The following is a 14,581-nucleotide window of genomic DNA, read 5'->3' on the forward strand; positions in this document are numbered from 1 at the left end:
CACCCTACGCCCTTAAGGTGAGCGGCCTGGACCGCCTGAAGGGTTGGGTGGCGAAATGGACAGACGGACCAGCCAATCACATTTCGGTACAGCCGGAAGGGGCGGTCCCCCGGCGTGTCATTGACCCGGCGGCCCGGGATTGGCGAGTCCCGGGCGGCCCGGGTGGCGGGAGTTTTCGTATGTGTTGGCTGCGAACCCAGCTACAGCGGTTGGACTGGGCTGGGCTGACGGCGTGGGCGGCGGACCCGGGGAGGGAAACCCGCCGTGTATTCCTGATCCCCTAGCTTGTGTCTTGCTGAGTGGCCACCTTCTTTCCGCCTCCCCTGGAGTTGAGGGGAGAGATGGAGCGGCACCGGCCCCGGTCGCGCCTGCACCACCAGGTCCACGGTTCCGCCGCTGGGGCTCCCTACCCTTCCTCCGGCTCGGTCCGCAGCTGCCGGGAGAGCAAGATGCCTCGCAAGAAGGGCCCCCAGCACCCTCCGCCGCCCGGTGGCCCCGAGGAGCCTGGGGAGAAACGCCCCAAGTTTGTAAGTGTGGCTTGGCGCTGACAGCCCAGGGTGGGCCCACAGGGACTGGGGAACTAAATTTTGTTCTAGCTATCCAGAGCTTACCATCGTCATAGATCGACAGTGACAGGGTCCAATTCTATTTGGATCCTGTGTCAAATGCATTGATCTTTGTGTTGCCCCAAATTTCTTAAAGCTGATGTGTGAAAAGCAGTTCAAATGTATATGTGTTGACGTCATCTAGGAGGACATTGCATTTTTAAAGTCGGACTTTTCCCTTCCCCTCTAGTGTAAGAGGGGATACGACATGTCAAAGTGAACTTTTAGGTGATAGTATTTTTTGCTGCATAATATTTTAATCCAATAAGAACTTTTTTTTTTTGAAGCAGGGTCTAGTTCTGTCACCTGGGCTATAGTGCAGTGGCATCATCATAGCTCACTGCAACCTCAAAACTCCTGGGCTCAAGAGATCCTCCTGCCTCAATCTCCCAGGTAGCTGGGACTACAGGCATGCTAGCCTGGATAATTTTTCTATTTTTTTTATAAGGATGAGGTCTCAGTCTTGATTCGGTGGCCCAATAACTTTTAAAGTAGATTTAACAACTTTTAAGGTAGATATACTTTTCCAAGTTGAAACAGCTAGTTTTAAAACTTGGCGGGCTGTGTGGTCACTGCTAAAGAATGTTGTGTTTAGTTTGGAAAGAAGTCTAAATATTTGAAACTTGTTATTCTGGTTTGCTTTTTTTATTTTAACACTCAAGAGAAGTGTTATGATTAGCGCCTTGTAAGTCTTTTTGTTGGTATCAACTAGTGAAAGAATAGGCAGTATCGTTTTATTTGCTATATATACGTGTGTGTAAATAAGTAACAGAAGGTTCATAGATTTGGGGTGAGTCCAACAGAATTGAAATTTAACATCGATCCTTCCATTTTACTTAGAAGTATGGAAAAACATTGTTTTTAAGTGATAGTACTAGTGTAAGTACTAGTACATTTGCCTTCCGTGGACAAGTAAAAAATGTGAGGAATTTAGGTTATGATTCACAAATTAAGGGAATACTAGTTTGTGAACCAGTTGCTAAGTATAACATTTAGTAAAAATTATAGTTGAGTAAAACTGAGAGCAGAGCTAAGAGATGTATCAGAATACTGAAAATGAGGAAAAGCGTAGATTAATAATGGTAAATTAAGTATCAAAATGGTCATAGGAATAGTGACATTTTGCAGAAGAATTAAATGTGGATTTGATGATTGTTATCTTGACAGATCTGACAAATCAATGGGGGTAGAATTAACTTGGCAATAAAAGATTCTGCCTAATGTGAGAAGAATCCACTGGAACAATGACTTTTCTTCCTTTTATAGTCTAATGTCTGGGATAATAATCTCATTCCATTTTGTCTTAACTCCCGTGGTGTGATTTTCTGTGACTCATTTCCAGGAAAGAGGTCATGAAAATAAGACCTAAATTAATATTTTGGTTTAGTTTCATTGAAGGATGTATGAGGTGATTTGTTTTGTAGTCTCTGGGCTGTTTTTCACTCTTATGTATGCCAGCCATATTGACTACCTCTGCCTGCCACTTATTAAAAGGGTTATTGTAAAGATGACATAAAAAAGATAATACTTTTAAGCTCTAAAGCTAATAACACATCAAAAATACTGTGTTTTTGGGTGGGAGTCTGATTTGAATCATGACTTTGTAATTAATTTAGGAGTAATTTGGACTCTTTGTAATCTTTGAAAATAATTTAGATTTGTGCTTACATTGTAATTTCTTTAACTATATCTTCCTGTTTACTAATTCTGTCATCAGCTATGTCTACTCTGCTGTTTAACTTTTTCTAAATATTTGATTATAGCAATTATTTTTTATTTTAATAAGTTCTGTTTGTTTTTTTTTTTCAAATCTACCTGGACATTTCTTTCTTTCTTTTTCTTTTTTCTTTTTTTTTTTTTGACACAGAGTCTCCCTCAGTTGCCCAGACTAGAATGCCATGGTATCAACCTAGCTCACAGCAACATCAAACTCCTGGGCTCAAGGTATCCTTCTGCCTCAGCCTCCCAAGTAGCTGGAAATACAGGTGTGTGCTGCCATGCCCGGTTAATTTTTTTCTGTTTTTAGTAGAGATGGGGTCTCACTCTTGCTCAGGCTGGTCTCGAACTCCTGAGCTCAAGCGATCCTCTCACCTCAGCCTCCCAGAGTGCTAGGATTACCGGTGTGAGCCACCACATCAGGCTTACCTGGACATTCTTGATAGGCCCTTATTTCTTATTCATTTCTTTCTTTCTTTCAATGTTTCCTACTTGGCTGTTCTTCTTCTTCTTCTTCTTCTTCGTCGTCGTCTTCGTCGTCGTCTTCGTCGTCGTCGTCGTCGTCGTCGTCTTCGTCGTCGTCTTCGTCGTCGTCTTCTTCGTCGTCTTCGTCGTCTTCGTCGTCTTCGTCGTCTTCTTCGTCTTCGTCTTCGTCTTCGTCTTCTTCTTCGTCTTCTTCGTCTTCTTTTTCTTTTTTTTTTTGAGACAGGGTCTTGCTTTGTTGCCCAGGGATTGCAGTGGCCTGATCATAGCTCACTGTAACCTCTAATTCCTGGGCTTAAGTAATGCTGCCTCAGTCTCCCAAGTAGCTAGGACTATAGGTGCATGCCACTATGCCTGGCTAGCTTTTTAAAAATATATTTTGTAGAATCGAGGTCTTGGTATATTGCCCAGGCTGGTTTTCAATGGCTGGCCTCAAGTGATCCTCCCATCTTGGCCACTCAAAATGTTGGGATTACAGATGTGAGCTACCTCACCCAGCCTGTTCTTATTCTTTATTTGACAGTTCTGGTATATGCAACCTTTGGACTGTCTCCATTGACTCAAATTCATGGCGGCTTGTTCTCTCCACTGTGCTTGTTAATCTTTGTAATCATTGCTTTATCTTAACCTGTAGGATTCCAGGAGGCATAAACTGGAGATGTTTTTTCTTGCGAGATAATTTGAGTTTGTTTCCATCAGGAGCCTGGGTATGCTACTGATTTGAAACCTTCATTTTGAGCTGGGATTCTTACGAGGGGCTGGAGTTCTAGGCTCAGCTCTCTGTTCTTGGCCTAAGGCTCAGTATCCTAATCTCAATGCTGCCTTCAGAGCAGCTCTTCTTATTCTGCCTACCTCTCACTGATTTTGGTCCCATACCACTAACTCTTGTTTTAGGGATGGAGAGTAATTTTTGAGACCATTGTAGATCCCAACAATGCTTCAACAAGTGATTATTCTGTAATTAAGGCTGCTGTACTGCCAGATGTCAGGTCAGTTCTTTGCTTTTTCTTGATTGGGATGAAGTGATGTTAGCCTAAATCTATTCAGGTCACCCAGTCATTATCTGAGCCTGGGGCAACTGCTTTTGAGTAGAACAAGTATTGTAGGTTGGTGATGTAATAGGGATAGGAATAATTTAGATTTTCAGTGTTTTGCACACTTCTAGAAAGATGGAAGCTGGTAGTAGATCTGAGTGGTAAATTGGTCACTTGTTCTTGTAGTTTAAGGAAGCAGGAGCTATGTTACCCACTGAAATTCTGTTTTACTTTGAGCTCTGATAAAGCAGACAAACAAATCCTTGTTTTCTACTGAATGTATAGTTTTGGGCTTTAAGTCATTTGTGAATTGCATAAAAATTTTTGTAGCATAGGACTGCTCCCCATAGATAAATATAAATAGTAGAAATTAGTCTATTGTAATTGGCTGCACTATGAATCAACTACTTTGGGGCTGTTTGTGAACTAACCAACTACCAAGTTGGTTTCAGTAGAAAATATATTAAGCAGTGAGTATTAAGATGCTGGGGATAGCTACTGGGTGATGGAATACAACTGGAGGAGGCTGAGAGGACAAGGTGGGTACCTGGGTGGAGACTTTGTGAAGGTAAGTTAGAATTCAGTGGGGTTGTTATACTTGGAACCTGTCCTAGGTCACACCCTCACTACCTGGCCCTGAGTCCTTTTTCCCTTCTAGAATAGAACAGTTGCTCTGTCCATTGTGAAAAGCTTTTTAGTGATGCCTCTTTTCCACTGCTCTTTGCAACAAACAGTATGCCCGCTGGTGGCCACCAGATCCAACCTGAGACTAGGACATGTGGCTTTTGGGAGAAATCTCCATTTCTAGGATGTAGGTCAGTCTGTTGAAAGTGGGCCTGTAAATTGGTGGTCAGAGTTGGTGGAGGAATTCTTTTTAATTAGGAGTATCCTTTAAAAGTTCTCATCGACTTTAGTGTAAATCTTTCATCTAATAGTTTCCATCAAATAGATTACTAATTATTATTTATTTATGTCCTTGCAGTACTATCGGTTTTGCTTGTGAGAGATTTTTCACCCTGTCTGTTAACATCTGTTATCTACTGTGTTTGGACATTGTTAGTAATAATAGTTGCCTTTTATGAGTGAGCCAAGCACTGTTCTAGGCACTTTATAAATATCAACTCTTTTGATACTTATAACACCCTATTATTAGCAAAGTATTATTTGCCATATGAGGAAACTGAGGTATACAGAAATTAAGCTGCCTAGGATTACACAGCTGCCAGTTGGTGAGGCTGGGATTTGAACCTAGGCAAGCTGGCTCCAGTGTACACATCATTAATCATTCTCCTGAATTACTCTCCCATAGAGAGTTTTAATCTTTGTTACTTCTTTGGAGTTTGAATCTTTATTGCTTCTTTTCTCATCCAGGAACCATTAGCAGTAATTAATTATGCCTTTAATGAGTATAAATTAGTGATTTCCTGATTATAGGCAGGTTGTGATGTGGGAAGAGTTATAAGGTTGGGGAATTTTTGTTTATTGTACAGATAGTAGGAACTTGAGTAGAGCTGAAACCAAAGTAGGTTTGATGACATTAGTGCATGCTTGCCTAATCGCATTGGGTTTATTTGGAGGTAGGTGTATTAGGCTGAATAAGGATCCTCCAAAAGATAGCCACTCTTTAATCCCTGGAACCTGTGAATATCACCTTATATGGTAAAAAAAAAAAAAAAAAAAAAGACATCACGGGTATGATTAAGGATTTTAAAATGGGGAGATTATTCTGGATTATCCGGCTGCCCTCCCAAATGCAAACATATGTATCCTTATTTGACTACAGAAGAAGAGGGGGTGATGTGACTGCAGAGGCAGGGATTGGTGATGCAGCCTTCAGAAGCCAGAAGAGTTAAGGAACGGTTCTCCCCTAGAGCCTCCAGAGGGAAAGCAGCCCAGCTCACACCTTGATTTCCACCCAGTGAAACTGATTTGAGACTTCTGGCCTCCAGGAGTGAGAATGGATTTCTGTTTTAAGCCACCAAATTTGTGGTAGTTTGTTACAGCTGCTATAGGAAACTAAGCATGTATAGCTGTGAGGATGACCATGTTGAAAGGTTGTAGGAGATCAGATTCATTTAAATCTTTCCTTTGTGGTATCCCTTTATTTTGGAAGGTTTGTAATTTGTAGGGATATAAGATAACCAAATTACAACCAAAAAATAACAACCGGAATGACAGCCAAAACCTTCATTTATCTTTTGTCTGCTGTATCATTTTTATAGTTGCTGAGAAAATATGGAGGTGAGGTGATTTTGTATGCTTTTTTTTTTTTGAACTTATTCTTTCATTGAGTTATCTTAAGTGCTGTTTTCATTTGTCCCAGATTTAAACTGTTAAGAATTGAGATAGTGCTCTTAGTTGAAAGCTTTAGGCACCTGAGTTTAATTCATGTCAAAATTCTACCTAACAAAAACCAGCACCACATGTACTCACCAGCAAATTGGTATTAACGGATTAACACCTAAGTGGACATATAGGAGTAACATTTATTAGGTGTGGAGAGGGTGGGAGGGGGAGGAGGGGATGAGTATATACAACCACAACGAGTAAGATGTGCAACGTTTGGGGGATGGACACGCCTGAAGCTCTTACTCGAGGGGGGAGGGGGGCATGGGCAATATATGTAACCTTAACACTTGTACCCCCATTATACACTAAAAAAAAAAATTCTACCTAACATATCAGACATTATAACCTTCAGAAACAGGTAAAATCATTTTTTTTTTCAGGCTGCTTTTCCAAGAAATTGCTCTGAATTTTCCCAGACTTTCTTTCCTTTCTATCCCTCCTAATAAAATAGAAAAAAACCCAGCTTTTTTAAAAACAATATGATTTATCACAAGAAACAATATATGTCAAGTGGCTTTAGGGGGTTACATTTAGCTGCTGAAAGTAGATACTAGATTAAGCATTTAATACTCCTGGACCACTCCAGATCTTTGTGGGTAAAAAGGGGTGGGAATAGGGATGATTGTCTCAGATTTAGAGCAAGGCTTAATTGCTTTTTTCAAAGACTCATGTCTTTAATTATGAAGCAAGCAAACTGACATACATTTATTACACTGTGAAACCTTGCATCTCATCTAGTCTATCTTGTAGCAATTGCTTCTGAACAGATGTTACCTGAAACACCTTTGTGTAGTTGGTAGAATACTAAAATTTGTTATGCTTTTATTATTGTTGTCTTGAATTAACTCTACTTTATGGCATAACTTTATTGCTGTGTCCTAGAATCTTTATATATTTATTGCCTTATAAATTGGATTTAAAATTGGCTTTTTATATAGAATGTAAATTAACATGTGTATAACTTGTTTATGCTTGCAGAATAATATGAGAAAAAACTGCTACGTATTACACTAATATAATTGTCTTTAACTCAGCACATAGTATCCTCTAAACTAGGAATCAAATGAATGTTGAAGAATATGCTTACCATCACACTCTTTCTTGTTTATCCCAGAAACTAATTTGACTTTTAGATCTATAAAATATAGATTAAGCATAACCTTTTACTTCATGGGATATTAAGGATCAAAGCATGGGCTTTCTTTGAACAGAATCTACAAAGGTAACTTTTCTCTCAATAGCAGCAGGATGGCATTGAAATACCTTACCATTGAGAGTAATTTTTCTCAAATAGCAAATTGAATAGTCATTATTAACAGAGGGGAGAATTTAAGAGTTATTAAATAAGTTAAGTTTGGGTGCTTAAACATTCACTAGGTACTTAGTAAAAACTATTTGGAAATGCTTGCCATAAATTTTATTCTTCAAAAGGCCCAGTAGTATTCTTTCTTGTAGTTTTTTTGTAGAAGAGTCATTATGAATAACATTTGTGAGCAGTGACTTGTACCAGTCTCAGGGTTTTTGAAGCTATGTGAACCTGAGCAATTACTTCATCTGTCTCTGTGCCTCTCTTTCCTCATGTATAAAATGAGGTTGTTGTGAAGATTGAAAGTTAATTTGTTATGATCCTAGAATAGTACCTGGTTCATTGTAACCTCTGTGTAAATATTTACAGGTTTTGTTGTTATCATTAGTAGTAATAGCAGTAGTAATAGCAGACAATTTTGTCTAGATTTTAGGGCATTGGGACATACATTGTACATTTGAATAACTTTCTTATGCTGGAAAAATCTTATTTGAGCCAGGTTTTTTTCCTCATGATGTGGTAGAGGCAGAGCCATTCTATTTTCTGTTCTTATCCTGGCATACAAGGTGACATTTGGGTCAACGCAGAGTTCTAATCTGTTGGCTGAATGGTGAGAGCAAGTTTCTGAAGCTTTCTGAGGGGTATGTTCTTTATTTGCAAAATAAGGCTCATATGACTATGCAACTTGTTTACAAATAAAACTTATAAAAAAGAAACCTCCAAAGGAAACAACCTCAAACTTAGGAAAAAAAATATTGTGATACTCCAGTATAGACTTGAATGATAATAAAAATAATTTTACTAATATATGTGCAGATATAAAACTAAGTATAACTCTTTATGCTTATGGCTCTTTTACAACTATAAAACTAAAATAGATTTACATATAAAATCCAAAACAAAACTATAAAACTAATAAAATTCATATTAACAACATTAATTTACTGTGATTGATGATGATGTTTTGCTGAAATTAAGTCATCATTATTGGATTTAATAGTGGAAAAATATGTGTATGTTTTGCCATTTTTCTTTCTGCCAACTTCTTAGGTGGAAATGAAATTGCAGAGGCTGAGGAAGAGATGTATAGACAATGAATCTAGAGATTCAGCCTCACACTGTTGGTAGAGGCCTGTCCTTGAACACCACCACTATCTTTCTCAGGGTCTTAACTTGAGGCTGTGGGTGAAACTTGAGGCTGTGGGTGAAAAAGCAAACTGTTAAAAACCTGGTTGTGAAAAGAAAACAGCCACATGCAAACATGTTTTTAGTAAATGGTATGAAACAGTTGAAAAAGCAGAAAGAATCAGAACCAGTACTACCAATTGGTATTTCCAATTCAATATTTATTTTTCTCTAGAAATTTAACTTTCCATAGCTGTGGGTGCATGGTTCCCTGAATAGTGTGATTTTGGAATTATTATATAAACAGGCTTTTGGAACCAAATTCTTCCTAAGTGGAGGAGCTTGTGAAAACCCATTTCATGATGTTCCTTGGCCCTCACTGGGCCCCATGCTGATCATAAATACAAATGCAAATGTGGTCACCAAAAGTGAGTTATTCAGAGTGTCCAGAATATGCTTACTTTACTTCTAATGTTTAAGATAATTTTGAAAAAATACAAGATTTAAACAGTCATATAGAAATGGAGAATTTGGAGAAGCACTCTGTTTACGATAGTTTTAGGAACTCAGAGATGAATTAAGTCAAGACGTTAGAAGAGTACTTGAACCAGGCATAGGTTTTCCACTTCAGTCTTTTGTCTAGTGATGAGATAAAAATGATTGGTAAGTATTTATCAGTAATGAAGGATGTATACAGTGTGCTTCAGAGCACTTCTGATGGCTTCCTTGGGTAAATAAGAATCTCACAATCTTAAAAAAAATATTCTCTTGTGTATTTATTTATCATATAAAAGAGGTATAGAACACTGTATTCTTACTAATAAGTTTAAGAAATGAAATATCATAAATTCTGTTGAAATGTCCATTTTCTCCCTTTTTATATATATATATCCCCTTGTAATCTTTGCTCTTCACTTTTCTTGAGGAGAGAGCTTATAGAGTTTTTTTTTTCTAATTTCAATTTTGATGTTGTGTTTTAGGGTTCCAATTTATATATATCTCTTTCACTAAAAGTAAATCTGTGAGTGGAATTAATACACAGTAGCTTTCTAATCTCTCCACCTCTGAGTATTATGGTAGATCTTAAATACTGGAATGGAGGGGTCAGTGACTTAAGAATTTAATGTATCAAATAATGACATTCGGTATGTGAGGGACTTGGAATATACTGAAGTAGCTGAGGTCCAAGTCAGACCTTCACAAATTAAAGATGGCTAAATACCTGTTCAGAGTACCATAGCTCTTTCTAAGGAGTTACAGTATGGCATTTCTTCAACCCCTTAGTAAGATATATGGATTTAAGATCCATAACATTGTATTTATTTGGTTAATTTTATTATGAAGTATCTTCCCAGAATGTGAGGAGTTTATCCCATAATTACTGCATTTTCCCAAGGTAGACTATGTATTTGGGTGTCATAAGATGAAACTTTATAACATTAAGTTTTTAAATAAAAGATTTACAAATTGGTGACATTAATTATGGAATTTAAACTGTTTTTGTTTATTAAAACCTTTGATAGAATTCATTTCATAATGACAACTGCAATTCTTTTTTAATGAAAAATTTGACAGCCTGAGAAATGAACACGAAAAATTGAATGCATATAATCTGCATTCAGAAATTTAATGTGGCAGTTTCATTTCTTTATAAAAGGTGATGGTCTCCAATGAAAACCATGTTCTAACTTCACTCAGCCTCTCTTTGAGGGTATTATTTTGCTCTTATTGATATGTTATCTTGAACCTGCTTGTAGTTACCTTATGCATGTAAGCTTTTTGAAGTCATTTTCTTTGTAGTGCCTGGTGTATAGGTTTGTGCTTACAGGAAGAATCTGAATGCTTGGCTAATTGAAAATCTATGCAAATTACTCTTGTAACCTTATACTGCTTGGTTCATTAATCCATTCATGTTTAATTTGTTTAAATGTTATTGATATACCCTAAATGTTCATTTCTTTTTATAAAAGCTTCCAGTGGTGGTGGGCAAGGGCATATAAAGATTACCAGAAACATATCTGGGTTATTGGAGAACTTGGGGTTGGCAATGTGGCTTTAGAGCTGTACCTCTAAACTGTGATAAAAGGGGCTTGGGCTGGATTTAAATATGGCGTATATCCCTGGGCAAATTAATCAACCTCTAGGCCTCCTTTTTCCTGCCTGTAAAATAGAAATAATCAGTATCTACACTTTTAGATTGTTATGAGGATGAGTTGAGTTACAGAAGCTTAGGCATAAGTGCCTAGCAGTTAATATGTGATAGCTATTATTACTGTTATTCTCTTGATTCTTTTGTGGACTCCAGAGTAGGGGAGTTCCTATTATTACAGTGTTAAACTCTCAGGTATTGACAGCATTTTTGACCTTTTTTTCTTCTGCTTCCTACCTCCCTCTCTCTTCATTGCTTCCTTCCTGCTGGACACTGGGACTGTGTCCTGGGACCCTGCCCTTTTGGAGTGGGTCACACAACAAGAGGTTTGGTCCCTGGACATATTCCCTCCCTTTCTATTTCATCTAGTCCTCCAGCCCCTTGAGCTTGCCTCTCTTTCTCTGCCTCCTGCTGCCAACATTTGCTCCACAAAAGTAACCCCAGAGCTCCTTTTGAACCAGGATGCCTTCAAACTCCTCCCTTCCTGAAACCTCACAGAAGGTAGAATATAAATAAATAATAGAACCTTTGTCTTCCCTGTCTAATTGCCTCAGATTTCCAAGCCTGGAGCAACCTGGCAGGTTTCCCTGTGGCTTAACTGGACTGCGGCATCCTGGTGGAAGCCCTTCCCAGCTGTGTGAACTGATGCCCTTAGACATCAGGTATCCTGTGTCCTCAGTGCTGCTAGAAAATCATCATCACAATAAGTACATTTATTCAGCTCTTACAATGGGCTTGTGAGGCTAGACAATCATCATTACAATAACTACATGTATGCAGCTCTTACTGTGGGCTAGGTACTATTTTAATCACTTATTCCTCATGCATTGCTTTGAAGTAGGTACTGTCCCTACCCTTGTTTTGTATGGGATGGAACTGAGGCACAGAGAGGTTAGGGAATTTTCCTGAGGTGCCACAGCTGGGAATAGGGCCGGTGAATATGAACATAGGCGGTCTGGCTCCAGAGTCCTGACTTTTAACTAGCTCTTTGGTGACCTCCTTTTTAATTTCTCTCAGCATTTATTCTAAAGCTTTATCATTCTTTCTACCTCATCTATGGACCTGATTCTTTTTTGTTGTAGTTTTTTAAATTGAAAAACTAATGCTTTCACCTCTTAAAAAGCCCAACAGTGTAAGAGTATGAAGTAAAATTCATTAAGCCTCCCTTTTCTCCCAGACTACCAATTAAAGTCTCTGTTCTTCTCCTCCTTTCCACAGAAGCAATGATGGCACTTATTATTTTCTTTTTTATCCTTCTTTATATTCTGTGTGTATGTGTCGAGCACTCAGTTTTCCCCCCACATGGGAACATACCATAGCATTCACTTAATACATCTTAGAGATGGTTACCCCTGACGTTTAGCACTCACCTTGACACCTTTTTCAGAAAGAAAATAAAGACCATTTTGCTTGAACTTGCTGTAATCATCTGTATCTGCAACCATTCTTCATTCTTCTCCTCTAGTATCCACAGAAGGTGTATCTGCTTTTCTTGTTCAAGGTTAATCCCTTTACTACTGTTCTGGACCCAACCCTATTCCTGATGTTTCACTCTTTACAGGCTTCATCCTACAAGAATGCCTAAATGTTTTTCATCGTAACAGAAAAAGCATAAAGAAAACCAGACAACCCTCCTTCTTAACTTTTCCATGACCTTTGCCTTCCTGAATAGTATGCTCTGCTTCCTTCCCTTCTAGCTACTTTCTGTGAATTAGTTGTTTTCATTTATTCAGTAAATATTTGAATGCCCTGTATACCAAGCATAGCACAGGTGGACACAATTTGGTCCTTGACTTCAAGAGGCTCACATTCAGTCTGGTATGGGGATAGAGGGGAGATCATGTTGTGAGATCTTTAAGAACTCAGTTTGTGGAGTTAACCTGGGCTTAAATACTGGTGTCTGCTGTTTGATAGCTGTGTACCTTGGATAATTACTGTTTTATTATAGGTTTTTTCATCGGTGACGTAGGAACAATAGTAGCTATATTATAGGTTAGACGTGATGATTTGATGTGTTATAATGGAGCTTAACAACGTAAGTACAGGCATCTCCCAGGTTACAGATGAGATATGTTCCTGAGTACATTTTTTAGGTCGGGTTTGTATGTAACTGGGATCCTTGACAAATAGTACATATATGGTAATAATAAAAATAACTATTATAATGGCTCCTATGTGGTAATAATACAGAGAAATACAGTAATGATAATAATAAAAATAATAATACCCCTATACTATAATAATTACAGGATGATTGTGCTCTTTTAATCCAAATAAAACAGAAAAACTTATATAAAAAGTTTTGATAGGAGATAGGAGAAATTTCAAAAAGGAATATTAAAGGTTAATGCTTACCTAATGTTGCATCAATGTCTTGCTTACTGGAAGGGGCATTTTTGAGGCAAGAAGGTAGCTAACATTAATTGGAAGGTGATGATGGAGATGGTGCTGGACAGGATAGAGTGGGTGCTGGAGAGGATAGAGTGGGTGCTGGAGAATTAGGATTTGATTCTCAGGGGCGGTCACCACTGAAGTCAGTTTCTTGAAAAAGGTTTGTAGGGTTGTCTGCACAGTCTTTTTCTTTTTTTCATCATAAATGGCTTTGTAGCAGCTGATATTCTCACTAACTGCATAGTAAACCTTTGTAAACTGCTCAATGTTAGAATCTTGCTCCTCTAGCTTAGCAAATCCTGCTTCAATGAGACAAAAGGCTTCAGCTAATTCTTTTGTTGTAAACTTTTTTGGCTCTGGACTTTCTGATTCTTTACATTCTTGTGTTTCTATCAGCTGCCTCTCTGTCTCCATAAGGTCTTCATTGATCAATTCTTGTGGATAGGACTCTAGTAAGTTGACATTTTCACTGATGTCTAGTGGCAGAGCATTGCCACTCTCCACCATAACTTTTCTGGCTTTGGAGATGTCTTCTTCTGTGAAGCCATGAAAATCATCAAAGAAGTAAGGATGTGGTTTGTTCTACACCCCTTTTGTTGTTGATTGCTTCATTTCCTTCAAGAATCAGTGATGTTTTTGATGGCAGCATAGATGTTATAATTCTTCCAGAACTCTCTCAAGGTCATCACATCATCTTCTGCAGCCCTAACTGCTTGTGAGAATGTATGCTAGAAGTATAATAGTAAACCTTAAATGCAGAAATGACTCCCTGGTCCATTGGCTACAGTAAAGATGTAGTGTTGGGTAGTAAAAATATGACCTTTACATTAGGGTGAAGGTCATCTAAAGACGTTAGATGTCCTGGAGGATTGTCTAGCACAAGCAGAGTTTTAAAGGGAATTTTCTTTTCCAAGCCATAACATTCTACAGCTGGAATAAAACAGCTCAAGAACCAATCTTCAAACATGACAAGTATGACCTAGGCCCTTAAATTTGACTTGCAAATAACGGGAAGAGAAGAGCTGCTTTAATAATTTGGTGAAGTGCTCTTGGATTTTTGGAGCAGTAAACATGCAAAGGCTTGAGCTTTAAATCTCAGGATGCATTATCCCCTAGCAATGAGGTTAGTCTGTCCTTTGCTGCTTTATGCCCTGGAGCACTTTTTTTAGGCATTTTTTTCCAGGACAATTTACTTTTACCTATGTTAAATATTTGTTTTGACAAATAACCCCTCTCCTCAATAATTTTCCTCAACATTTCAGGAAATTTAGTTGCTACAGCTACATTGGCATTGGCTGCTTCCCCTTGTAGTTTAACATTATGCATAAAAATGATTAAACCAACCCTTACTTGCAACAAATTCCTCATGACAATTACCTTTACTTTCTAAGCGTGCAAATCAATAATAACCTTTCCATTTCAA

The 14,581-nt window shown here is 38.2% G+C and overlaps 1 protein-coding gene across 2 annotated transcripts in view; it reads left to right on the top strand.

Moving 5' to 3' along the window:
- Window positions 1-161: 161 nt before the first annotated feature.
- Window positions 162-14,581, top strand: part of DIAPH3 (diaphanous related formin 3) — a 467,480-nt gene continuing 453,060 nt past the window's right edge. For both annotated transcript variants that reach the window (XM_076009404.1, XM_076009403.1), the window contains exon 1: window positions 162-527. In XM_076009404.1, the coding sequence (XP_075865519.1) occupies window positions 342-527 (186 nt within the window). In that variant the 5' untranslated portion in view covers window positions 162-341. The remainder of the gene's footprint in view (window positions 528-14,581) is intronic.

This window comes from Microcebus murinus, chromosome 13 (assembly GCF_040939455.1).
Source record: "Microcebus murinus isolate Inina chromosome 13, M.murinus_Inina_mat1.0, whole genome shotgun sequence".
In the NCBI taxonomy this organism is placed as follows: Eukaryota; Metazoa; Chordata; class Mammalia; order Primates; family Cheirogaleidae; genus Microcebus; species Microcebus murinus.